The 27,556-nt window shown below is 37.0% G+C and overlaps 3 protein-coding genes and 1 pseudogene across 28 annotated transcripts; 2 read left to right on the top strand and 2 right to left on the bottom strand.

Moving 5' to 3' along the window:
- Nucleotides 1-1,365: 1,365 nt before the first annotated feature.
- Nucleotides 1,366-3,612, bottom strand: LOC121755564 (annotated as a pseudogene).
- A 914-nt stretch (nucleotides 3,613-4,526) lies between these two features.
- LOC121755563 (probable ADP-ribosylation factor GTPase-activating protein AGD13) lies at nucleotides 4,527-7,238 on the top strand. Its single transcript, XM_042150878.1, has 9 exons — nucleotides 4,527-4,678; nucleotides 5,099-5,156; nucleotides 5,433-5,514; nucleotides 5,801-5,876; nucleotides 5,962-6,125; nucleotides 6,227-6,356; nucleotides 6,441-6,557; nucleotides 6,647-6,742; nucleotides 6,825-7,238. The coding sequence occupies exons 2-9, from the start codon at nucleotides 5,117-5,119 to the stop codon at nucleotides 7,104-7,106; spliced, it is 987 nt and encodes a 328-aa protein (XP_042006812.1). The 5' UTR covers nucleotides 4,527-4,678; nucleotides 5,099-5,116; the 3' UTR covers nucleotides 7,107-7,238.
- Nucleotides 7,239-14,592: 7,354 nt separating this feature from the next.
- LOC121754109 (kinesin-like protein KIN-UA) lies at nucleotides 14,593-17,271 on the bottom strand. 6 transcript variants are annotated; one of them, XM_042149453.1, is made up of 4 exons: nucleotides 16,580-17,271; nucleotides 16,250-16,354; nucleotides 15,944-16,078; nucleotides 14,593-15,863 (listed from the first exon to the last, which is right to left on the bottom strand). In XM_042149453.1, the coding sequence occupies exons 2-4, from the start codon at nucleotides 16,331-16,333 to the stop codon at nucleotides 15,744-15,746; spliced, it is 339 nt and encodes a 112-aa protein (XP_042005387.1). In that variant the 5' UTR covers nucleotides 16,334-16,354; nucleotides 16,580-17,271; the 3' UTR covers nucleotides 14,593-15,743. The 6 variants fall into 6 exon arrangements, 5 of the variants coding, with proteins under 5 accessions (XP_042005387.1, XP_042005390.1, XP_042005388.1 ...); XM_042149456.1 differs by having other exon boundaries at nucleotides 16,259-16,354; XM_042149454.1 differs by having other exon boundaries at nucleotides 16,250-16,815; nucleotides 17,152-17,271.
- Nucleotides 17,272-20,778: 3,507 nt separating this feature from the next.
- On the top strand, nucleotides 20,779-27,341 carry LOC121756407 (probable ADP-ribosylation factor GTPase-activating protein AGD13). 21 transcript variants are annotated; one of them, XR_006040931.1, is made up of 15 exons: nucleotides 20,780-21,043; nucleotides 21,445-21,520; nucleotides 21,611-21,714; nucleotides 21,809-22,349; nucleotides 22,443-22,554; nucleotides 22,815-22,964; nucleotides 23,185-23,270; nucleotides 23,588-23,683; nucleotides 23,947-24,039; nucleotides 24,832-25,006; nucleotides 25,775-26,370; nucleotides 26,456-26,573; nucleotides 26,651-26,790; nucleotides 26,867-26,962; nucleotides 27,045-27,341. XR_006040931.1 is itself a non-coding variant. In XM_042151953.1 (5 exons), exons 3-5 carry the CDS (start codon nucleotides 26,716-26,718, stop codon nucleotides 27,180-27,182), a joined length of 309 nt encoding a protein of 102 aa, XP_042007887.1. In that variant the 5' UTR covers nucleotides 25,772-26,370; nucleotides 26,456-26,573; nucleotides 26,651-26,715; the 3' UTR covers nucleotides 27,183-27,341. The 21 variants fall into 21 exon arrangements, 1 of the variants encoding a protein (XP_042007887.1); XR_006040940.1 differs by having other exon boundaries at nucleotides 21,445-21,714; nucleotides 21,809-21,899; nucleotides 21,995-22,349; XR_006040941.1 differs by having other exon boundaries at nucleotides 21,445-21,714; nucleotides 21,809-21,899; nucleotides 21,981-22,349.
- The last annotated feature ends 215 nt before the right edge of the window (nucleotides 27,342-27,556 follow it).

Raw genomic sequence — 27,556 nt, 5'->3', positions numbered from 1 at the left:
TGAATAGGACAAGATTGCATGTTTAAATGAGACAAAATCCAAGAACTACAACATGGGAAATTTAGGCAAACTAGAAATGATTCAAGAGAAGAAAATTTATAGATAACATATTATTATAATAAAAAACAAAAGTGGAGTAATTGTGGTTGTGTTGAAAAATTTGAAAGAGGTAGCCTATCTATACCCTTTGAATTTGGTTTGATTGGGAGATAATTTGTATATCATGTTTGTTCGAATAAGACATGCAGCACACTATCATTATCTTTCACCCTTTGGTCAACAACTCAAAATCAAAATTGATCATAAAATATAATAATTCTCATCCAAAAACTTATGACGCATAATTAGCAGTTGACACGTTACTTCACTAGTTTCTTTCAATAAATAGGAAAAAAAATAGAATTATTTTATGAATAGGTATATATTGAAATAGGTTTGATTCATAACATTATTGGGCTTCAGCTAAGCCCATTTTAGGAAATATTTCTAGCCCAAATAGGAATCTAATGGCAGCGGAGCCCGTGATTCGTTGAGGCCCAAATATGACACGAATCCGATGCAAATAGCTAGAGATGCTCCCTCCATCTTCGATTAAAATTTCATTATGTTAATTCAGTTGTCCACGATAAAATATCACATTTTATTAATTGTATGAGAGAAACGGTACACTTCCACCCGTAATCCAATACAAAATTACTAGGATAAAAGTGAGACTCACGTTTCACTCTTATAACAATTTATAGTGTAATGAGTAAGTACAACGTGAAGCGCTTCACTTATAAAAGATAGAATGTGACTATTTTGTTGTAAACGCTTGAAATAACAAAATGAGATTTTTAGTTGTGGACGGATGAAGCATTTGATTAATTGTATGAGAGAAACGGTACACTTCCACACATAATCCAATACAAAATTACTAGGATAAAAGTGGGACTCACGTTTCACTCTTATAACAATTTATAGTGTATATTGTAAGTACAACGTGAAGCGCTTCACTTATAAAAGATAGAATGTGACTATTTTGTTGTAAACGCTTGAAAAGTTGAAATAAAAGTTGAAATAACAAAATGAGATTTTTAATTGTAGACGGATGAAGCATTTGATTAGCAATTTGCATCGGATTCGTATCACATTTGGGCCTCAAAAAATCACCCGCTCCATTGTTAACTACTTTTAATTGCGGATGAAGTGAGTTTGAAAGAACACACACGCACCTCTCTCTCTCACACACACGCACACACACATTTGCTTTTCTTGTGGTTTAGCTTATTCCATTCACTTGAATGCAATGTGGCTCGTTTTCTTTATTGATTGGGATTAGGGAGATTATGATTTGATGGAGAAAAAAGAATTGAAAAAATGAAATCTTGGAAACTAATTCGTATATTTGAGAGATTTTAATTGGTGTGACGAAGAGAATATACATTGTGTTGATGAAGATGCATTTGTGTGTGGATTGGATTTAGGTTCCTACCTTAAATAAAGGATAGAAAACATCAACCTGAAATTCACACTCTGCTGAAATGCTTCCTACAAAAACCTATGACTGAATGTACACAAACGAGACTAATGACTATGAACCATCTTAATGAATCTGCGAAACTCACACGAGACAGTTTCGACCGAGCTACTTTTGTTTCGATCCGTCTAACTTCCATCTTCAAGGGGCATCCTTTTCGCTGTTGAGGTTGATGTTGTCGTGATACCTCTCGCTCGATTCCACGTCCTTCTTCTTCTGGCTGTCGTTCTTTTTCTGGAAACGACCCCCGTTTCCCCGAGCTCGCCTCAACGCATGCAAGTGTCACGATTCATGCAAATACGGCTGCACGGATTCATCAGTTATGAACAATGCCTCATGTGAGTGCAATGATGATGCATCTCATTAATACCTTTCGAAGCTTGGAAAGTTTATTTTCTGACTCGGCCTTTGCTCAGGATTGGCGACGACGCAAGATGCCGTGATATTGTTTTGCATTTACAAAGACAGGCTCCTCAACTGCTTCTGATGGCAATGGTACACCAGCTTGCTGGATTCCCATCAATTGCAGATGCAGCTGAATTGAGTTGAGATTTAGAGCAGTCCGAGAAACTTCTATTAGGACGAGGAGACGAGCATAACGAGTAAAGTACCATAGGCTGAGCAGGATAAGGTTGCGCTAGGTAAGGCTGGGTAAGCTGCTTGGGATACGGGTCGGGATACGGGTAAGCTGCTTGGGCCTGCAAGTATTAGGAAATCCGAATTATATACTGAATCCGTATTCATCAATCATCAGCCATCAAGACAACCTAAAATGACATCTAAGGAAGATTCCAAGGTGATTAAACGGTTATATTCCACACGAGGATGATACGAGGGAAACATGAAAAGCATTGTCCTGTAATAACACTAGTGATGCAGCAGAGCCACTAACGAAAAAACAGATGATGCCACAATTCAGACTAAAATGACGATATCTTCAGCTTTTAAGTTCAGCAATATACGAGGTGGATGGCTCAAACACATAAAAACACAACTAACACCATGTGTAATACCATTACATTTCCTACTCCAACTTGAGCAGGAGGTGATGCATAGTGCATTCCCAGTGATGCAATACCAGTGGGACACATCCCTTTTGCTGGAGACGACGGTTGTAGGTAAGGCTCTGTGTGCTTTTGTTGTCCATCAGACTCACTATTCTCTGACAATTATTCATATCACAAAAACTAGTGAGGTAATCTATATTTCGAACATCAAAACAGAGGAACACCGAGAAGTAAAAGTGTGATAGCAATGGCAACATTGAGTTCAATCCTGCTTCGAAAACGTTCAGCATTAAAAGACATGAAAATTGCAGCAAAGCTGCTGAGAAATCACTAATCGATGTATGGCGATTTCTATACAAACATATACCACATCCCTAAATAAGCTTAATCTCAACAAAATCTAGTCCTCTATGCTTGGATTAAAACACGAAAAACGAACAAAAAGGACTAGCAAAGCAAGCAATTTCTTCAGAGAAATTCACCTGAAAGGCTGTGAACGGAGGATGTCATAATGCTGAATGCCTGAATGCAGAAACCAGAATCCAATTAATCACAATTAGGCGTCTAAGTAGGAAATTAACAGCTAAAACTCATAAAAATAAGATGAACACAACGAAAGCTCAGCACAAACAAACATACAGGCAATCTTCTCGAATTTCCAATCAATAATCAGCTCCGTCAGGATTTCAATCACATTGAATCGGCTTAAATTCCACTAAAATTGAGAAAAAAAACCAGAATTAAATCCAACTAAATTCCACCCCCTCCAATTCCAGTAACGTTACAAAATTGAAACGGATGATAAATGGAGAAAGTTCTCTTCTCCCCCTCCCCCAATCAATATAATCAAATAGGGAAAAATCAAACAGAAAATTGAAATTTTAGATTCGATTGAATTGGAGAAGTGATGTTTAGGGTTTGAGATTATGATTTTTTTTACCTGAGTGAGTGAAGCTCGATTTCACGGAGGTTGGGTTGCCACACGTCCAATAATTCTCTCCTTTCTCTCTCTCTTTACCGCGATATATGGCTGTAGATCTCTGCAGTTGAAGCAGATGAAAACTCTTGTCTGCTTCCGATGAGAGAGAAAACATGAAGCAGTTGAATTTCCATTTTTACCACGGAATTCGCTTTTGACTGCCACGCTGTAATTAGCGGATTTTACCATTTTTATCTCTGTGGTGACATAAGAAAGGTAATTATGCGGCTACCCATATTTAACCAAACAATTTGAAGTTCGGATTTACAATTGGTTAATTCTAAATCAACTGTTAAAAACGCTTGAATTTATATTCTAATTTCAAATCTTCTAAGTTATAATAGTGACGTCACATGTTCTTTCTCAACAAATTTTAGCAATATTTATGATTTTAATAGAGTAAGGTAAGGATAGTCTATTCTAGATAGATCTATATTCCTTTTGTTTTCCACCAGTTTTTCTCACTAAGATGAAAAACTTATGTTCAGTATAGTACTTCCTCCGTCTCAATTGATGTGATTGATAATTTTTTATCGTTATTTTTAGATAATAATAATAAATAGTTAAAGTGGATAAAAAATATAAAAGACAATTGTATCTATATTAGTCTATTCCTTATTTTATTTTCTTTCAATTTTAACTATTTACATCATTTTTCCAGAACACGTGCCGAAAACCAGGGTCAATTTATTTTACCAAAATTAAGTTAATGAACGATTGAGATATTGTGTGCACGATTAATGAACGTGTTACGTGTGTATGTGTTCACATCAATACCATATCCAACATTTTCTGCATCAAAATTTATAGCAACATTTCAAAAACTCAGTACATTCCTATAATCATACTCACTTAGAAAGGAATCACCCTTTACATATAAAGTAAAAAGAAAACAATTCCACGAAATTGAATTTCAATTTCAAGTTACTATATTAAACAAATAAGTTAAAAAAAAGAACTAAAATATAATAAAAATGCGACTGTTGAAATTTATTCGGAAAATTAACGAAAAGCAATCATATCACCTACATTAATTAAGAAAGTGGGCATATAATGATCTTCGAAGAAACAGTTGTTTTTTCGTTGATTACAAATCAAATGAAACGCCTATGGTTTCTCTCAATTCTCTCTCCAAGATTTAGTTCTACCTTCAATTCTTACATTCAACAAAAGGTAATCAAAAGCTCCTTTTTCACCATCATTTCCAGATCTTTCCCTTTTTTCAGCTGTGTAAAAGTACAGTTTCTGTCGAATTAAGCTAAGTAGATTTCCAATTTTCTGGTGAATTTGATTGAGGTTTAAGATTAAGAACAGAAGAATTTGATTTTCAAGATCAGTTTTTTATTGTTCTTTTCTGAGTTTATGGATAGAATCTGTATTTATGAATTTGGGATTTTGTTTTTGGAAGAGGAATTGGGAAATCTTTATTCATTTATTACACTCCGGCGTTGATCTACTTAATTGGGAAAATATCATAATTTGAGTTTACTTGTGGAAATAAAGTGCTATTTGAGATTGATTTGTGATTACCTCTTTTTCCCTATTTTCTTTGTGAGATTTGAAGGGTTTATAAATGGGGGCTTATGATTGCAGGTTTTGTGATAGGAAATCATGAACAGTTATCCATCCATTGGGAGACAAACCACCTCAGGTTTTCAATATATGCATTTTAATTTTTGCAATTTTTAAAGGAAATCATTCAATTATATGGTGTTATGTACCTATGTTGCAGTTTTTAGTAAGATTCAATTTTTGTGATTGACAATCATCTGTGCTAATAGAAAAAGATGTTATTGACCGCCTTCGTATGGACATCTTTCTCGATTTAACTACTGTTTAATTACATTGATCTCGATTTTTTGTTGTTTTGTCATGGACTGTTTGTGTATTTCTCCATCTTGATGCTGCTTTCTGAAATTGTGTTCAGGTAATAGTGCATTGAAGGATCTTTTGGCTCGACCTGATAATCGCGTATGTGCGGATTGTGGTGCTCCGGATCCAAAATGGGCGTGAGTCCCTAATCTCGTCTTTGTTTTGATTGCTTTATCTTTTGCCAATATAATGTAAACAGGGAACAGAAATGGTGACAATAGTTTTAATGAGAACTTGGCATTGCAGTTCGTTCTTTTTGTTTTAGCTGTATTTGTGCTTTCATAGTAATATTTGATTCGTATCGATCAATAAACATGAACTTTGGTAGCTCTTCTGAGGTAGTACTAAGTACATATTTGTGGATCGAAAAGATGTCCGAGCTCACTAGTTTGTGGTTTGTATAAGATTGTTTTTTCATTTCAGTTCGTCAAATATAGGAGTCTTTATATGCTTAAAGTGCTCTGGTGTCCATAGAAGCCTCGGCACACATATTTCGAAGGTGACTTATGGTTTCCATTTTCTGCTCCATGGCGTGCTTTTCCTAATATGAAATAATGTGCCTACGTTTATGCTCTATTCTGCAGGTTCTGTCTGTTACGTTAGATGAATGGTCCGATGATCAAGTGGATTCTGTGGTCGAGGTTGGTGGAAACGCATCCGCAAATTCCACTTACGAGGCTTATATTCCTGAAGGGGTATCGAAGCCTAGGCCCGATGCTGGCCCTGACGAGCGCTCTCAGTTTATCAGGTAGCGTCATGTTTAGAATCGACAAATTTTTATTGCTCACTCTCAGCTAGTTGTTTGTTTATTGGATTTTTCTCTTCGTCTTCTCATTTTGCACCTTTTAGGTCAAAATACGAGCTTCAGCAATTCATGAAACCTAGCCTGCGTATTCTGTCAACTACTTCGAAGCACTCTTTGCAAGCTAGTATGTCGATGTCAGATAGCTTTCGAAGTTCAGCTTCATCACAGCTGTCAGTATGTCTCATACGAAGCTCACAGTCCCGAAAACTTGATAGGATTTGTGCTGATATAACATAATAACTGCCAATTTGGATGCAGGAAGGCATGGTGGAGTTTATTGGAGTGTTGAAGGTTAAAGTACTAAACGGCACGGATCTAGCTGTTCGAGATGTGCTATCTAGTGACCCGTACGTCGTTTTGAAACTTGGAAAGCAGGTCAGTCGATCATAACCTGCCTAATCAATTAAATGCGTTCATTCACTGCAATTCCTCCGTTTCTATGGTGGTGAATTTCTCGTTCGCAGAGAGTTCAAACAGCTGTGGTGGAGAGCAACTTGAATCCCGTGTGGAACGAGGAACTCATGCTCTCCGTTCCACAGAACTACGGCCCTATCAAGCTGGTAATCCTCATTTCACGTCTTGCATGATCTGATCCTGAGACCATCGCGTGTTGTAACGATCCTTTCGTGTGTGAAACCACAGGAAGTTTATGACTACGACACGTTCTCTACGGATGATGTGATGGGGGAGGTCGAGATAGACATTCAACCGATGATAACTGCTGCAACTGCGTTCGTGGATGCTGAGAAGTTTGAGAACATGCAGATCGGGAAATGGCTGAAGTCGCACGACAACGGGCTGTTGGAAGACAGCACGGTGAATATTGTTGATGGGAAGGTGAAGCAGTCAGTATCTTTGAAGTTGCAAAAAGTAGAATGTGGAGAAATACATCTTGAGATGGAATGGATGTCTCTTGAATCTTGATCATAATTACATAGATTGTTCTGTTTTGAATGATCATATATAATGATTTTTTTTTTATTCTTCATTTCATTCTATTAGTAGTACATCAATTCATTGAATGATCATATATAATGATTTTTTTCTTATTCTTCATTTCGTTCTATTAGTAGTACATCAATTCACTTTGATGATTTTCCACTTTCACACATACAGTGTATGATTTCGCCCTCAAATATTGCATTTATACTTTCCACAATCAAATTTTTGTTCTCTTTCAATCTTGTAACCAATCATTTCATTCCATCTTACTATGCATTCCTTAGTATAACAAATTCACCATTGCATTTATACTTTCCACAATCAAATTTTTGTTCTCTTTCAATCTTGTAACCAATCATTTCATTCCATCTGCATTTCTTAGTATAACAAATTCAACAGTGACCATACTAAACTAATAGCAAACACATCAAGAAAAGTACAGCCAATTCTAGAGTGTATTGCAACATTACAAACAAGTGCTAAATTACACTGCCTCTATTACAATATAAATGAGTCATATTCCTTTTTTAGATGTCCCACTTTAAGTAGGGCTGGCAAATCGTACGGATTGGGTCGTTATCGGGTCAACCTGATAATGACCCAACCCAATAAGGTCTAACATGAACCCGACCTGTTAAGGAAACTGTAAATCCGAACACGAACCCGACCTGCTACCTTCAAATCCGAACACGACCCGCATCCAACATGAACCCGTTATCGACACGATATAATATGGGTTGACACGACACGATAACAACCCGAACCTGATATTACACGATTAAACCTTAATTTTTAACCTAATTTACACAATTAAAATTCGTTTTATACTATTTAAACCTAATTTATAAGAAATTAAAAATTTAAAGTAATATATATATATTTTTAAATAATAATAAAAATAATAATATTATTTCTTAATGGGCTACCCGTATCCGACCCGCATCCGACCCGAACCCAACCCGAAATTATCGGGTTCTTAATGGGTCAACCCGATAAGGACACAGATCCAATAAGACTTGACCCAAACCCAATAATTTCGTGCGGATTCGTGTCAGATTATCGTGTCGTGTCGAAAATTGCCAGCCCTAACTTGAAGTGAGCTATTTACCTTTTTTTAGCAAAAAAATTCCATCTCTTGGTTTATTCTCTACCTACCTTATTCTCTCGTTACTGCTCCATCGTTCTTTCTCTCATACTTTACTCTCTCTACTTTAACAATTTAAATAGAGTGAACTACAAAATGGTCCATGAATTATGGTTTATATTGCCAATAGTCCATGGACTTTAAAAATATCTCCAATAATCCCTTAACAAAGGGTTTATTTCAAAATCAGTCCTTTTGCAAAATCCTTTTGGGATACTGGACAATTTCGTATTTTCATTATTTTAACTTTTTCTATATGATATTATTTCAATGATTCAATCATATACTAAATCAGATATTATTTCAAAATTATCTTATTCTTCTCTTTGTCATCCTTCATTTCGTTTCATTTTCTAAATATCAGATTTAATTTTATAAAATTAAATTTAAAATTCAGATTTTTAAATATCAATAAATTATTTTAATTAAAATTAAATTATTTTAATTAAAATGTAGTTTGAATGAAATTTCCATAATGCCAAGCAACCTCAATTAGAAGTCGAGAGACGTTTAGAAATAAATAAACGAAGTAGCCCGGTGAAAGTTGATATGCAATGTAGTCCGATGAAAGTTGATCTGCAAAGTAGTTTGGTGTTTAGTTAGTGTTCTATGCCGTAGCGGAGTTGACTTTACTTTTTTTTAAAAGAACCACTGTATGTCAATATTTTTCTGGTGGGTTAGACATGTGTTACATAAATAATTAAGTTCTAGGGAAAGATACTAAATTTAAAAGAAGAGAATATTTCAACAACATCACCACTTGATTCTTCAACACCATCACCTCTTGGAGTTGGAGATGCACCAAATCTTCATCCTTAAGAATATGCAGACATCATATAAGTATTCGAGTGAGACTAGTCTTGATGTTTGGTTTGAATCAATGTTTTAAAAACCGGACCGGCCAGCGAACCGGTGTCGTTACTAGTTCACTGGTTCAACCGGTTCACTGGTCGAACCATTGGTTGAACCGTAATACTGTTTATACATATATATTTATTTATTTAGTTATAAATAATAAAATTTAATTACATGTTTTATCAATAAATATTATAGTATTATACTTTTAATTGTATTATTATAGAAAACAAGTCTTATATTAGTATATTAGAATATTTAATGACGTTAAGTTTGAATACAATAATAAACTATAATACACAATATTAAAAACTAGTATTAAAGTCTATGTATAATTATAAACTCCTATATTGTAAAATATAGTGATTGTAAAAATATAATTAAAATATAAGAAATATATTATAATTAACAATTTCTTAAAAGAATATAGAATTAAAATGAATTATCTTAAAAGAATATAAAATTAAAATGAATTATCCTAAAAGAATACAAAACTAATATGAATTATTAGTTTTGGTGGAAAAAGAATTTCAGATTTAATGTATAAGGATAATTAATGTTCATAATAATTCAAAATGATTATGTGGTGGAGTGGTAAAGAAGTTGATATTTAGAGATGAGGTCATGTGTTCAAGTCTTAGCAACAACAAATTTTAAAAATTTTTTTTTTGAAAAATTGAACAAATTTTTAAAAAAAAAATTTTTGAAAAATTGAAAAACCGGTTTCCGGTTCGCGGTTGGACCGGTCCGACCGGCCGGTTCCACCGGTTCGCGGCGGTTCAATGTGCTAGTGGTTTTTAGGGGTGAACCGGACCGGACTGCCTACCGGTTCGCGGTTGAACCGGTCGAACCGGCCGGTCCGGTCCGGTTTTTAAAACATTGGTTTGAATCCTCAGAGGTATCTATACTCTTTGTTTGTTGTTGATCACATCTAAAATGTTTCTGAATTGTGCAAAAGTATAAATATGCTGACATCTTTTAATATCTAGGTTTCTTGATTATTATATCTAGGTTTGGGAGGTCAAAGCAGCGCTACTTGTTACTAGTAATGCTTTCCATGCTTGCTTTGGCATTGTAGAGCCTGATAAGGTACTTCATTATCTTACAACTTAAAATATACTCTATGCTTAAGCTTAACTATTTAGACCAAAATTGTGTAGTTTGTTAATGGATTTTTCAAGATGTTTGGTTTCACTTGTTTCATCTTAGTTCTTTTTACTCCTACCATAGGGGTTGTTTCATTGGTGCCAAAAGTGACTCAACAAAACCTTCAACATAAGAAAAATAATAACAAAAATATTATTTTAAAATAATGCTTGGAGACGAAAAGGTTCAACTAACCTTGACTTGACAAAATCATTTAAAAAGCCTTTAAGAAGCTTGAGATTAGTCGACAAATTTATATAGAGGAACTTGATACCTGGCACCTCATCAAATGATTCCTCAAGTTCCTACAAACAAAAGAAAGTATGACTATGGATAACACTAACAAACAAGTACCACCAAACAAGAAATGACAACCTCAAAGCGATACTTGAATAGCATTTGCAAAAGTGGCCTCCAGTTAAGGTAAAGGATGTCTAACACAACAATGCTAACATTAGTTTCGTCGTTTGGTCAATGTAATATATAACTTGAAATTCATCTTTCACATAGTCATAACATGCCAAGAGAAAAAATGCATATACATATAGAACCATTAAGAAAATTAAAACACAGAAAAAGTTAGTTTAAAACCTAAAGAAACCATCACAACTAACATAAAATAATATATCATAATACATGCATTTAAATACTAAGAATATGTTTGACTGCTCATCCAACTAAACACTGGACTACTTTGTTGGCCACTTTCACCGGACTACTTTGCTGACCACTTTCACCGGATAGGTAACTCTGATGCCAATATGATATGCCATATGAGATTTCGGCATTCTAATACATAATAAAGTGAAACAAACGCAAGAAGAAGATTTCGATTCTAAAAGCAAAAGCAGGAAGTTTGGAGAGTGAAATTACGAGTGAAGAAAGAGAAGAAGAAGATTGGAGAGAGAGAGATTACGAGTGAAGAAAGAAGATGTAGGGGCATCAAATAGGGTTTAATGATACGTGAGGTTTTAATTTTGAACAGTATTTTATGTGGGACGTAAAATTCTTTTATTAAAATCTAAACAAAAATGAAAATTATATTAATTGGTGAAAGTTTATGTATGTTGATTTGTTCCGATCAATTCAGCATTAATCTATAATGAACGAGTGATGAAGCTCATTTTATGTCTTGACTTTTGGGCGTTTTACCCGCTTTTGGAAAAGATAATGCACATATTTTTTTAGTAGAATTAACTAGAGTTAAAATTCTCTAGAATATGGACTAGACATTATCTAAAAATATTGATTTTTATTAGAAAAATCTAGATATTTAGAATATAAAAGAATGAAGTAGAGAATTATAGAATAAGAAGTGGATGCCTATAAATATGAGAGAGTTGTACCATTTTGTACATCTTGAGAAGTTTGAGAAATAAAGAGTTTCTTAGTTTTTCCACATAACATCTCCTAAACTTCTCATATATTCAATCCATTATCATCTCAAATGACATCTAACAGTCTGCAATACATTACATTTCCTTCATAAGTTATGATGTAAAATGGAAAAGTAATTTTCAAGTTGTAATTTCAAAGACTACGAGAAAACAAACAACCCATAATTTTTAATACATTGAAGTAGAGTTGCACAGATATGACGCAGCTAGTGTCTCATGATAGTTGTTTAGTAGCACATTGACGGAATCCAAACAGGCGTTGACGCTCGTGTCTGATAATGACCAACTCGCGAGGTCAATCACCCATACCATCTGCTCATGTCCTTCTCGGAGATATATTGTGGCAGTCTCAATGACATAAAACATATATTTGAATTGCTGGCAGTTTCAATGACATAAAACATATATTGTGGCAGTCTCAATGACATAAAAACAACACAATTTCAAATAACTCTGATACAGGTAATTGAAATAGCCTAAGGAATCATTTGAAATACCTTCCATCCTGGCCTCTCAGTATAAGAATAGTCCTACCCTACTCATCGTAAAAGCTTTCTTTAGACATTTTCACTCACTATCGATTGCAAGTCTACCAATGTATAATGATCAAGGCAAACTTATTAGTAACCAATGCACGAAATTTGCCTTATCACGCATTGACCTAATGTGTTGCTTTTAGGGATGGTCTAATAGAGACCTAGATTTTTACTTTAATGCGAAAATAAAATGATAATATCAATATTATTATTTAGTTTTATTTATGTATTGGGTTTTGATCAACTTTCCATGCTTGTTATAATTTGTCTTTTGATGATTATTAAAACAATGTTGTTTCATTAAAATGAAAAAAAAAATAAAGGAAAATATATTTTCTCGAAACTATCTCATTTTAAGAATCATTGAAAGACGACATTTTATACACGGATGATACAATTGTCAAAACTTAAAAATGTTTGTGATTGAATATTAATTTCTCAAATCTTATACTCTCTTCGTCCCACATGATTTTAAGAGATGTTGTTTTGTGTTTTAGATGGAGAGAGAAAATAGTATATTTATATTAATGTGAGACAAAACTTTTTCCATAAAAGAAAATGTGACATCTTTTGTGTGACAAACTAAAAAGGAAAGTGTGACATCTATTATGGAACGGAGGGAGTAAGATTTTATTATATTCGATCAAATTTATGATCTAAATTATTATTATCCCAAAGTTTTTATCTTGAATGAGCTCCTTCGTGCAAGCCCATCATGCTAGTTTGCGTCTTAAGTCGGGCCGGCCTGCCCATTTTCTTTGTCCTATGAATAAATAACTCTATATGAGAATCACGACATTATATAAAACAATATTTCACATATGAATAAATACGAATAAATTTGCAATTTCAATTTCATAGATTGAAACTGAACATTATGCACTTATATGCTTATTGAGAACTATACATACAAATTTATGATTAGTTTCTTATTAACTAAGTTCACGATTAAAAGCAGCATATACCACAACTAATATTGCAATTAGAAATGCAATTTTCTTCATAGACTTTTGTCAGTTTTTGTGTGTAGGATGCAACCGTTAATTAACTGAGGATGAACAAATTAATAATCCGGTAATTACAAATGAATTTTAAAGATTCTATGCAAAATCATAATTTGATAAAAGTTTTAGAAATTTATAAAGCATATATCCCTGATAAGAAAAATATCTTACTATTATAGTATCAAACTCTTGTCATGTTTATTATTCGATATGAGTGCATTTGTAAAGAATAACAACATAATCTCTCCACTCAAAACAAAATAGAAAGTTGTTAAAAAATGGGATTAGAAGAAGATTAATCGCTTTATTATTCCTTGTAAAAAATGGAAAGAAGTTATAAAACGTGACTAAAATAAGCTTTATTGTTTTTCTTCAATTTGTGCAATTCTCCACTCTATAAAAGGGCAACGAATGTAATCATATCAAATATCAACCTAAAAATCCTACTCTCAAAATGGCTAAGCAATTCTCAATTCTCTCTCTCTTTCTTTTTTGCCTTTTAGCTTCTCGTAAGTTTACACTCTTTCTTCTTTTTTGGATAATAATCAAGTTCTGATTTTTGCGATTATATTCTTTTTTGGATAATAATCAAGTTCTGATTTTTGCGATTATAAATTTGAATTAAGTATATTATTCTGATTTTTGCAATTATAAATTATACGGAGTAAATAATTGCATATTGGTCAAGTCTCTCAACAATGTTGTTCCGTTTCGTAGGTAAATGTATATTCTCTTTTACTTAAAAAAGTTATCACCTATTACCAGATATACTAAAAAAAATTTCTCGTTTCATTTACATATATTATCTCATAGCACATCATTTTCAATTAACATTGTCTTATAAAATATTATCACCAACATATTACTCTAACCTTTTTTATTTAAAGTATTGCAACGAGCGTAAAAAAATTGTGGACAAAACACACGTCGAGCCAATCACCGTTGTGATTGACTGGACACACCACGTGGAAAAATGTGTCTGGACAACTAATGCTATACTGAGCACGCCCATTTGGATCAATATTTTATGAAATTAGATGTAATCCAAATGCAATATGACTAAATATATCGATATCATCTTTATTCATACTAACTAATTTCATTTGCAGAGGAGATCATGATGACTGACGTAGATTACTGCATAGTATCAAGCGACTTGGATCAGGGGGTTTGCGCAGAACCACCTGCTAATAGCGACTTGTGCAACGCAAATTGTCGTGATGAAGGCAGTGAGTTTGGTGACTGCGTTTTCTCAAAATGTGTTTGTTATGACCCATGTTAGAATTGTAACTCAAAATGTGTTTGTTATGACCCATGTTAGAATTGTAACTTCTGTTTTGTAGGCATCATGATTATGTACTTTGATAATAATGTTGTAAATCGTAATGTTGGAATAAAAACTTAATTTCGAATTTCTATGTTTTCAATCATCCTTTGTGAGTCTTACTTTGAAGATTAAACTAAAAAAAAGAGGTGTCGATTGACCGGGTTCGATCTTTTGAGTCACAATATGCTCAAGCATGATCGGGTAGGATAATTTTATTTGTCTAATCTCCCAGCTAACGTGAAACTCCTCCTGGACCTAACGGTGCCATTTGGCTGGTTCGTGCTCTGATAGCTCGTTGATGACCCTTTACCATTAGCAGTACTGAACCCCTGAAGGATAGCGATTATAGTAGAGGAGCCACAGCAGTGTCGTTCGGATTGGCACAGGTTACATTAGCCTTGGTGTTAGGCACAGTGCCAGTGTCTGCATTGATCATGCAGCCTGAATCCATCTCTCAAGCCCTCCAAAGCCTAATAGACGAACCACCAACATTCAACCTATACACCGCCTCCATCCCTTGTTTTCTCAACTCCAACCCGCCACGGCCACCCCCAACTCTTCTCACAGAATCATCAAACAGACCACTCCCCACCTCAGCAACCCTCAATAGCATTAACAAAACCAAACGACCATTGGATGGATCGAAGCTCACAACCACCAAATTCGACACCACAAACAAGAAATACTCCTTCAACAAATAGGAATCAGTGGAGTTGTCTTCTGCAGATCCAAACAAGTTCATCTTATTATATGCAATCTCACCGGGAACATTGAACTCGGGAAACCAACCTCAAATCATTGGCCTCAATAGAAAAGAAAGACTCATTCACATTATATCCATCAACTACCAATGGATAGAAGTGCAGTCTAAGAAATGATTCCCATGGGGAAGTTGAAAAGTGCAGCCTAAGAATGGCTTCTTTTTTTCAAGAAGATGTACAAATGAGTTATGTACTAAATTTTGAAAATGAATAACACACTAAGCATTCCCATACTGAATCAACTTTATCACCAAATTCCACCTATTAAAAACAGAATAGACCACTTAAGTATTCGTTTTCACAAAATACAATGTAAAATTTTAGCTAGAAGCCTTTCGCTTCAGAGCTTAGGACAATCAGAGCAGACACCGACGGGATAACTTTAAAATAGAAGTATGCAAGGGAAAAAATTACCTGTCACAGTAAGATGCTTTTAACCACTAAAAACACTAGTCATTTGTCAATACGAAACATACTAGATTAGCTTCAATAGATATTTGTGCCAGTTCACTCCGTAAATATCTCACTTCTTCTTGCTGAAGGCTAGAGCCATCAGAGTTTCCACCTGCCTACTACACAACAAGAGTTAGTCATAGGTAGCTACACATCCAAGGATCAAACTATTTTACTTATATCTTACAGTCCATACCTCCATCTTTGAAAATCTAAATAGCTGATTACTTAAGTTGTGAATTTCATCTTCAGTTGCTTTTCGTAGACAAACTTCATCTTTGAGCAGCCGTTTTAGCTCCACAACCTCCTCATTACCAGCACCAATGTTAATCTGCATGAGAGTAATTCAAATCCTCACTTAAACTTTGAGAAAGTGGCAAGTGGCAACAAAGAAAAGGTATTCTCATCTTATTTCAGATCTGCTTTGATTCATCAATTTTATTGCCATTTAAAAAATGAGAGGATCAAGCTATCACAACTACAGGAAATGATGGTTGCAAACCCAAACTACCACTGCATTAATAGCATGCTTTTGTTGGTCGATAGTCCACTTCTCAAGCTTCTCAATTGACTCCATATCATCCATCTGACATTTGGTTTTCTCCTCCTAATACAAAAGGTTGATAAAGGCCACAAAACTAAAAAGATCAAGTAGCTTCGAGAATTTTTTTATGGTATTTTAGGGGATTCAAAATGAAAACAGTGATTAAGGCTGAAACTGCATTTACCAATGCATAACTAGACTGCATTATTTCTCTGTAAATTCTAAACAGTATTCTAAATGCAAGAAGATATTCAGGAATTTCATAGGCATATTAAGGCATATGTATACCTCTAAGGATTCCACATAATTCCTTTCAGCCTCAGCGACACGTTCCTGTGCTTCTAATCTGATTCTCTCAACCTAATTTTCATACAACTTTTGCTGTCTTTTCATTCTCGGCCATAAATTTATCAATTTCCATCTCAAGTCTCTAGACCAAACTCCTGTAGTCAAAAGAAAATTCATCCCTTTCCACTACAGACTTGTTCCACATGTACCTATACTACGACAAACTCGGACTCTTCCTGAAACCGCCCAAGTAGCATACATGAATCAGATTTTGCTTAATCAAAAAGTATATACTGTATTTCTCAAGTAGTTTTGTCACGTCTAAAAACATAATGAAGCTTAGAAGTCTTAGATTTGCTAACTCATAACTAGTACCAAGTGATCACTCATTAATTTGGAACATGCGACAAATAATAAACATGAATATGAATATCTAGAAAAGATCATCAAAATGCAATAAAATTATCTCCGCAGTCAGGGGATGGGGCTTAAGCTCTCTGAGCAGCAATTTTGGCCGCCACCGATGATGAACTCTTCAGCGGTCTGCAGATTTCTAGAAAGCGGAGAATTACAGCTGTTGTCGCCGAATCCAGAGCGGCGATAGTCGAGAAGCAACCTTGCAATCAGTCACAATTCTCCGCCACCTTGAGTCGCCGCAGTTGAAGCCGTGATCGTCACAGATTACCTCCCAGAATTTGGCGCCGATCTGGTTGCGGGGTTTTTTCTTCTTTTGTTCTAAGAGCATCTCCAATGGTCGGCGTCACCACCGGAGCGCCGATTTTTCGCCCACGCCGGTTTGACGCCGAACCATTGGAACCGGCGTGGGCGAAATCGGCGTCAAAATCGGCGTCGCCATGCCGATTCCCGCGCTGACGCCGGTTCCCACGCCGATCCTCACGGGCGCCATTGTGGCTCCCGGATCGGCGCCAAACCGGCGTCGGATTTAAATATTTTTTTTTTTTTCGCAAAACACAATATATACGCGCGTTGAACCTCATTTTCATTCGCACCACTTGTTTTAACGAGTACTCTCTCTCTACCTTACTTTCTGTACAAGATCAATAACGAGCAATGGAGAACAACTACGAAGGTACTCCAGTTAATCCCGGGGGATGGTCTCAGACTCCCCCGGCTCCCGGTGTAGGGTCTCAGACGCCCCCGACTCCCGGGGCAGGGTCCCATACTTCCCCGGCTCCTGGGGGAGGTGGTTGGCCTCCAATGAGCGGGTACTACAACGTGTACCCGTGGCAGCAGATGATTCCGGGGTGGGCACCCGGCATGCAGCCCCCTATGCAGATGATGCCGGGGTGGGCACCCGGCATGCAGCCACCGGCGCAGCAGATGATGCCACCGGCGCAACATATGATTCCACAGTCGCAGGCGACGCACGGGGGGGACAACGCCTATCGGCCGACTTTTGATTTTTCCACCGGTTCTTCGCACACATCGACCCCAACGGATGCACAGTATTCGGAGACCTTCTCCTTAGCGGACTTGGGTTTTGATATTAACGACGTTTCTGAAACTCTCATTCAAAGCCAGGGAGTAGGGCGGGGTAAGAAGAAGGGCAAGGCGAAGAAGGTCGGCGAGTCGTCGCAGCCCCGCGCCGAAATCCGGGGCCGGAGGAAGTGGACGGACGCGGAGAACGTTGCGGTTGCCAAGGCGTGGGTGAGTGTTTGCGACGATCCTCTCGTTTCAAACAACCAGAGGATCGTCAACTTGTGGGCGAAGATAGCTGCAGCCTACAGGGCATTTTGCCCTGAAGGGAGACCGTGCACCGGGGAGGAGGTCCGGAAGTGCTGGGACCGAATCAGGGCTGGCGTCTCTCGATTTTCGGGTTTGTACGCCAACGCCCTCCGCATGCAGACCAGTGGCCAAACAGAGGAAGACTGCAGGAGGATTGCGGAAAGAGCCTACCCCGATCCGGATAAGAAGTACTATGAGTTCACCTACTGGAACTGCTACGTTGTGCTCAACGAGTCGGAGAAATTCCGGGCAGGCGTCGACGCTGGCTGGCCGAAGAGGCAGAGACTGAACTATACCGGAGATTATAGCGGCAGCAGCGGTGGTTCGTCAGACCTCCCCGAGACGGCCCAGGAGGTCCCGACTCCTCGGTCGTTCGGTCGCCGACCTCGCCCGGTTGGGCAAAGGCGGGCGCAGCAGGTTGCGAGGGGGGGCACACCGAGTTCCCAGGATGTCCATTCGGCATCCCCCCTCGGCAGGTCTACCGAGGAGCTCAAATTCTTCGCGCGCCAACAAACGCGCGCTCAAATGGTGAAGACCTTAGCCGACTTCCAAGCGGCGGTGGACCCCGAGGTGAAGGATTTTCTTCGCGTATTGCTCCAGAGCCAGCGTGAAGAACTGGAGGCGATGAGGAGGGACACCGGCGGGAATAGCCGCGGCGTAGGTGGCGACGGAGGCGGCGGCGACGGCAGTGAAGAAGCGTTGGGCGACGACGGAGACGAGGACGGCGGCGATGAGTGATTTTGTTTTACTTTTTTAAATTAATGTACTTTTTACTTTTTGTAATTTTTTTAAATTGTTGTACTTTTTTTTAAAAGTAATGTACTTTTTAAATTTTAATATTATTATTCGAATTTTCCGTATTTGTCTCGTAAATTAAATTATGTATGTTGATACAATTGTAAATTAAATTATATAATTGTTATTAGTGATGTGGATAGGTAGTGTGAAGGCTATTTGATGGCTATTTGATGTCCAGTTGATGTGGCAAGCTGATGTGGCAGGAGAATTGTAGTGCTGATGATGTGGCAGTGTGAAGGCTATTTGACGGCTATTTGACGTCCGCCAGCATTGGAGATGCTCTAAACTAGAACTTAGGTTCCTTATTTGTTCTAGACTTTTTTTTTGTTCCGGATTTGGGAGAGACGCATGACCCTCATGCGTCTCCTTTTAATGAGACGCATGACAGTCATGCGTCTTTCATAGAGACGCATGAGGGACATGCGTCGTTAATTTTTTAATTTTTTTCGGGCAGAGACGCATGAGGGTCATGCGTCACGGGCAAAGACGCATGATCATCATGCGTCGCTATTTTTGTTGCTTCGCTCAGGTTGTCAGTGGTTTTTATTGCTTTAATTTGTTGGTTTTTGTTCAGTGATTTGACCACACATTTGACACCATAAATCATGTGATGGGCTAGGATGGTCCACCTCCCCTTATTTTATGTATTTGTCCAGTGATTTGACCACACATTTCACAATATAATAACGTGATAGGCTAGGATGGTCCACCACCCTTTATTTGTCGGATAGAAAATCAGCCCTCTAGGAGTTTACCTATCTTAGTGGACTAGCAATTATTGGTTCAGGTGTCATGTCACCCAACGTGCTTATCATCACCGCATTTGAAGTGCTTATTTCATTTATTGTTTGAACCAGGTCAGAATTAGCGACGCATGATGATCATGCGTCTTTGCCAGTGACGCATGACCCTCGTGCGTCTTTGCCCGAAAAAAATTAAAAAATTAACGACGCATGTCCCTCATGCGTCTCTATGAAAGACGCATGACTGTCATGCGTCTCATTAAAAGGAGACGCATGAGAGTCATGCGTCTCTCCCAAATCCGGAACAAAAAAAAAGTCTAGAACAAATAAAGAACCTAAGTTCTAGTTTAGAACAAAAAAGAAAAAACCCTCTGGTTGCGGCATTGATGTGGATGATTGCTCTGATTCTCCTTGATTTTGGGTACGGGATTTATTATTTTGTTAACTTTCTTTAATTATTTTATGTATAAATCGGATAGTAAAGTCTCAATTTGTTTGATTGAATCTACGTCTTATTCAACAATTTTATTTAATACTCTATTTTATACGTGTAAAACTCTTGAAAATATGTCAAATATAGATATTCCAAAATAATTAGTTCATTAAACTTCATAGTCGTAAGTGTCAAATAATTAGTATTTTCAAACCAAATAAACTTACTTTAGTTTTGATGTCCTCTGTTTATCAAAATGACCATAAGATTTCAGTTTTTTATTTTAAATACAAGTTTAATCTTCTTAATCAATATTAAAATACTTCACTGAAATATATATGCTTCACTATTTTTTAACGATTTTTAGGTACATTTTAAACCTCTTTCAAGTCCTACAAATGAAATTAATGTGCATTTTAAACCCCTTTCAAGTCCTACAAATGATAATTAAACGAGATTCATTCAAATTTCTCTATTCCCGGGAGAATAGAGATTATTTTAATAGCACGTACATTAAAATTATACTAATACTAGTAAAATCGAAGAAGGAAAATCCCCCCAAAATCAAGGAAAATCAGAGAAATCATCCACAATTCCACCTCAATGCCGATCGGGAGGTAATCTGCGACGAGCACGGCATCAACTGCGGCGACTCAAGGAGGCGGGGAATTGTGACTGATTGCAAGGTTGCTTCTCGACTATTGCCTCCCTCCATGCGCCGCTCTGGCTTCGGCGACAATAGCTGTAATTTCCCCGCTTTCTAGAAATCTGTAGAGCTGAAGAGTTCATATCATCGGTGGCGGCCAAAATTGCTGCTCAGAGAGCTTAATCCCCATCCTATATCATCGGTGGCGGCAGAGAGCTTAATCCCCATCCTCTGTCTTAGTACTAGTTACACACCTGACTGAGGAGAGAATTTTATGGCATTTTGATGATCTTTTCTAGATATTAATGTTTATTATTTTGTGGACTTTTCTCATGTTCTTTTGGAAGCTAGAAAAAATGTTTATAGAATGCATATACAGTTAGTAGAAGAGAAATCCAATTAATGAGTGATCACTTATGCGTTAGCAAATCTAAGACTTCTAAGCTTCAGTATGTTGTTTGATTAAGCAAAATCTGATTCATGTATGCTACTTGGGCAGTTTCAGGAAGAGTCCGAGTTGCTGTAAGATTGCGACCTCAGAATACCAAAGAGTTGCTGCCAAACCTGTTGTTGAGGTGAGCTTGGCAGAGCTTTATTACTATTTAACATATCGAGCATTTCATACTGAAGCAAGTTTGTTGTGCTAATACGGCTCAGTGTGTTAGGTGTTCCTGGATATTAACAGATTACAGAAAAGCGCAAATGTATAGGCTTATTTTTATGTCCGCATTTGGCTCATGTTTAAAATTTCCATCATCAGACTGAAAGAGTATGCTAAGTAATGGAATACTTTTCTTGTACACAGAAGCTGTTTTGAACTCTCTCTTGATTATAGATTCTATGCTGTTTCTTTTCTTTCCCAGAGTGTTGTACAGGGTTATAATGGGACAGTGATGACTTATGGTTAAACCGGAACCGTGAAGACTTATACTATAGGACGATGAGACGATGAAGGTACCTCTGCTCGGGGTATAATGGTTCGTGCGATGGAGGATATTCTTGCAAATATCTCACCTGAGACTGATTCTGTCTCAGTTTCATTCTTGCAGGTTGAACAGGCTACTTGCATGCTTGTATATTGGTTCCATCATTATGGATATCTTTCTTTGTCCGATTGAGTTATTCCTCGAAGATCTTTATATTCTGAAGTGCTATTCTTATATAGAATTAGTTTTTTCTGTAACTTTATATAGAATACATCCAGGATCTGTTGAACCCAACAAATGATGATATATCAATTGTTGAGGACCAGAAAACTGGTGATGTTTCTTTGCCAGGGGCGACAGTCTGGGAGATCAGAGACCAGCAAAGTTCATGCAACTCTTACTCTTTGGTGAAGCACATAGGTTTGTTGCCAACACTAAACTTAACACTGAATCTTCTCGGAGTCCTGCCCTTCTGATGGTAAATCTTAGTATTGATAACACTATTTTTGGTTGCCTATACATTTTGGCCTTTGTAATTATGAAACATTGATACTCATTTGTCATAGTATAGGTACTTGTGAACAGGTCTGTAGTGGAAAGGGCTGAATTTTCTCTTGATGCTCAAAATCGCTCCAATTGATAATTTGAGGCCTGCTATGCTACGTAAAGGCAGACTGATCGTGGTAGTTCTTGCTGGTTCTGAACGCATTCATAAATCAGTTTCAAGCACTCCTCTTAACCTAGTTGAGGCCATAACTAGAATGAATTGCCTCTGGTCTTTGTTTCTGATCTTGGATTGAGTTTCTTGATGCTGAATCTAAAAAGTTTAATGCCCATCTCTAGATTAGAGTCAGTTGGGGCCATTCTCGCTTTGTTGATTAATATTGTGTTCAGTGGTTAACTATTTGGAATTGTAATTTAAGTTTTTTATTGTTTCTTGAAGGAAGCAAGGGACATATGCTAGAAGAAGCCAAGTCTATATATCTTTCACTTGGTGCTTTAGGGAAATGTATAAATCCCTTGGCAGAAAACAGTCCCCACGTCCCAGTTTGAGATTCAAAGCTTACAAGGCTAGTTAAAGATTCATCTGGAGGTCAGAGTTAGTGCTTGTTTTGAAAGTATATTATGTGTGAGCTTCCGTTGAACAACTTCAGTAATTTTCCATGACACTTTGTGAAGCAATATTATCACACATTTGCATAACCTGTTTAAAAAATTGGGTAATATATATCTGCTCATAGTTACATTGTTTTAACCTATAACTATCAATCAATACGTACAGAGTCGGGATATGATTTGTACTTATGCCGCAGGGACATCCAGAACATCATTAGTAATCACAATCGGTCCTTCTCTACATCTCGAACAGAGACTTCAAGTACCATAATGTTTGGCAAGGGTGAGTTGTTAGTAGCAGACGTTGTGATCCAGATCTAAGTAAATGTAAAAGATAGAAGTGGTTTATTTTTTGAAATTAGGTTCAATCATAATGTGTGCACATTCTGATTTATACCAGGCTATGAAAGTGGAGAACATTCTGATTTAGAATAGAGTTTATAATTTACAGAGAAATAATGCAGTCTAGTTATGTATTAGTAAATGTAGTTTCAGCCTTAATCACTTATGCCATTTTGAATCCCTTAAAAAACCATAAAAAATTTCTCGAAGCTACTTGATCTTTTTAGTTTTGTGGCCTTTATCAACCTTTTGTGTTAGGAGGAGAAAACCAAATGTCAGATGGATTATATGGACTCAACTAAGAAGCTTGAGAAGTGGACTATCGACCAACAAAAGCATGCTATTAATGCAGAGGTAGTTTGGGTTTGCAACCATCATTTCCTGTAGTTGTGATAACTTGCTCCTCTCATTATTTACATGGCAATAAAATTAAGGAATCAAAGCAGATCTGAAATAAAGCGTGAATACCTTTTTTTTTGTTGCCAATTGCCACTTTCTCAAAGATTATGTGAGGATTTGTATTACTCTCATGCAGATTAACAATGGTGCTGGTAATGAGGATTTGTATTACTTTTCATGTATCGGTAATTGTATTCATCTGCTTCTTGATATAACAGTTCGATTGCAAAAGATATTATCATTACTTGAGTCAGAGGATGCTACTGCACGGATATATGTGGTAAAAGTGGAAGGCAACTTAGCTGCAGAAGGTATTTCACATTTGCTCATGCATGCATCGTCTGAATTGTTCAATGTCTTTCTGATCTCCTAAAGTAAAAACTACAACTGCAAAGTTGTTGTCCTCTGATATTGCCTAAAATTTCTGTATTTCATTCTACTGGAAAAGTCCTGTATAATAGGAATTTGTATGATTTGTTATGATTGACAAATATGTATTTGCAGTTTGATCATTAACCAAATCTGAAGCTGGAATTCTGTTGTGATTTCGTCAGAAACAAAATGAGTTGTTTGGTCTGTTTGATGACCATGTGCTCACCCCCTTGTATATACATATTTATGTGTGTCTTTTGCCCATCTGCTGACAAGTGAAAAGCAGTATAGAATAATCACCCTAAGTGATTAACTGTTAGGTTCAGTCTGAATTTGAGTATATAATTTTGACCAACTTTAGTACAGTGTGTGGATTTGATTACATGGAATTCCATACTTTGCTTGTCTGAATTGCATACGCTTAGAGATGCAGAGATAGATAGCATTTAATTGAACTTCATATATAATTTTGAATATGCCAGATTTTACCATAAGCTTTGCCCTTTTGTTAGTGTATAATCTTGTAATAATGAATACTTCACAAAGATATATGTATTTGATCTCTCAATTACTTCTGTCATACGTATACCAAGTTCATAACTTCTTCTCTTGCAAGAAATTCAATATGATATTCATTCTCTGCCTACGATGGTTTATAAGGTGTAGGATAATGCAAACGGAGGGTGATTATTGTAGTGAATTGTGACATTGCTCTGATATTTCTTTGACAGGATTTCAACCTTCTTCACAGAGGTCAATGCAAAAGACATGATCAGCGGAGGAGCCCTCTGGGAGCTAGTTCGTATTTCGCAGGACTGTTCTAGGAAGGATATAAGGGCCCTTGCATGCCAAACTCTGACCTCAAGTTCCACATTTGAATTCGTACTGCGACGCCTAAGGATCGAGGTTTAGTTACTAACTGCACTAAGTTATTCTCATATATACATATTTATGTGTTTGTGTTTTGCCCATCTGCTAACTAGTGAAAAGCTGTATAGAATAATCATCCTAGGTGATTAACTGTTAGGTTCAGTCTGAATTTGATATATAATTTTGACCATCTTTTACAGTGTGTGGATTTGATGACATGGAATTCCATACTTTGCTTGTCTGAATTACATACACTTAGAGATGCAGAGATAGATAGCATTTAATGGAACTTAATATACAATTTTGAATATGGCATAATTTACCATAAGCCTTGCCGTTTGTTAGTTTATAAGCTTGTAATAATGAACACTTCACAAAGATATAGTACTATGTATTTGATGTCTCAATTACTTCTGTCATACGTATACCAAATTCATCACTTCTTCTCTTGCAAGAAATTCAATATGTAGTTCATTCTCTGCCTACGATGGGTTTAAAGGGTGTAGGATAATGCAAACTGAGGGTGATTATTCTTTTGGATTGTGACATTGTTCTGATATTTCTTCAACCGGATTTCAACTGTCATTCTGGACAGGATGAAGTTGACATTCTTCGTCTTTCCATCGCCAAAGGTATCCGACACTATTGCTGAGCCATAAAATGCCACGTTGTTTGTTTATCAGCTAGTTGAGAATGTGGATGAGTGTATGTTTGTGGATAATGAGGCTCTATATGATATCTGCTTTCCACTCCTTCTGTAAGTTTGCTTATTTTGGTGATTTTTTAATGTACATGATTTAGCAGGCAGTATCTCTGATGCAAGTCATTATGGCCGTTGTATTGCATTTGGCGATCTCAACAACCTTTTCTCCGGCACCATGAGTGGCATCACATGCTGTCTCCGTTTCTCATGCCAACTCAATTCTGACCTCAGGAAACTGTCTGTCAACCTTATCCCCTTTCGACTGCTTCATTTCTTCATGGTTGGATTTGCACCTACCCTTAACCTCCAGAGGCTCCCAGCAGTACATAGATCTTTCTCACAGTACCCGAACTCACTCAGCAGATGTTGGACACAAAGAACGTGATGTGCGCTGCAGACCCATGCCACGGGAGGTACTTGACTGCCTCAGCCATGTTCCGTGGCAAGATGAGCCCAAAGAAGTTGACGAGCAGATGATCAACATGCAGAACAAGAACTTGTCCTATTTTGTCGAGTGGATCCCCCAACAACGTAAAGTCCAGTGTCTGTGACATCCCTCCCACGGGTCTGATAATGCAAACTGAGGGTGATTATTCTATTGGATTGTGACATTGTTCTGATATTTCTTCAACCGGATTTCAACTATGTCATTCCAGACAGGATGAAGTTGACATTCTCTGTCTTTCCATCGCCAAAGGTATCCGACACTGTTGTTGAGCCGTACAATGCCACATTATTTGTTTGCTTATTTTGGTGATTATTTAATGTACATGATTTAGCAGGCAGTATCTCTGTTGCAAGTCATTAAGGCCGTTGTATTGAAGTTGGCGATCTCAACGACCTTTTCTCCGCCACCATGAGTGGCATCACATGCTGCAGAAATCTCTTCGGCACGTCCATGTAATGCTTCAGCTGCTTCTTTTATGTGATTTTCATGATGATTGTGAAGCTCATTGTTTGAGGCCTTGTCTTTATAGAAGCAGATCTGGTTTGAGTAATCGATGATGGGAGGAAATTGTGTCAAAGTAAGATTGTAGTGTTGATGAGGACAAGAATGATAGCTGTTCGAGATGTGCTATCTAGTGACCCATACGTCGTTTTGAAACTTGGAAAGCAGGTCAGTCGATCATAACCTGCCTAATCAATTAAATACGTCCATTCACTGCAATTCCTCTGTTTCTTCTCATTCGCAGAGAGTCCAAAGAGCTGAGGCGGACAGCAACTTGAATCCCGTGTGGAACGAGGAACTGATGCTCTCCGTTCCACAGAACTACGGTCCTATCAAGCTGGTAATCCTCATTTTACGTCTTGCATGATCTGATCTTGAGGCCATTGCATGTTGTAATGATCTTTTCGTGTGTGAAACCACAGGAAGTTTATGACTACGACACGTTCTCTGCGGGTGATGTGATGGGGGAGGTCGAGATAGACATTCAGTCGATGATAACTTTGCCACTGTGTTCGTGGATGTTGAGAAGTTTGAGAACATGCAGATCGGGAGATGGCTGAAGTCGCACGACAACGGGATGTTGGAAGACAGCACGGTAAGGCCATCCACAACGCTGTGCCTATACCGTTCCTAAACCGTGCCTTAAACTACTATTTGCAGGCCCCACTGTACTTTTTTACTCCATTCCTTAACTAAGGCACGGAACCTGCAACCCTCCGTTCCTTAGCCGTTCCTTAACTGTTCCTTAAATTACTATTCATTCAATTTCATTTCTTATTTTTATTTTCAACCCAATTCAATTAAAACAAACACACTTTATTAAATAACAAACACACTTTATTAAAAAACACACAACATTAAAAAAAATTACAACTAAAACTTAAAAAAATAAAAACCACACAATTAAAATCCTAAAAAAATAAAAAACACACAA

Source organism: Salvia splendens, chromosome 11 (assembly GCF_004379255.2).
Source record: "Salvia splendens isolate huo1 chromosome 11, SspV2, whole genome shotgun sequence".
In the NCBI taxonomy this organism is placed as follows: domain Eukaryota; kingdom Viridiplantae; phylum Streptophyta; class Magnoliopsida; order Lamiales; family Lamiaceae; genus Salvia; species Salvia splendens.
The sequence above is the reverse complement of the archived record's forward strand: the minus strand, read 5'-3'. Positions and strand labels throughout refer to the sequence as shown.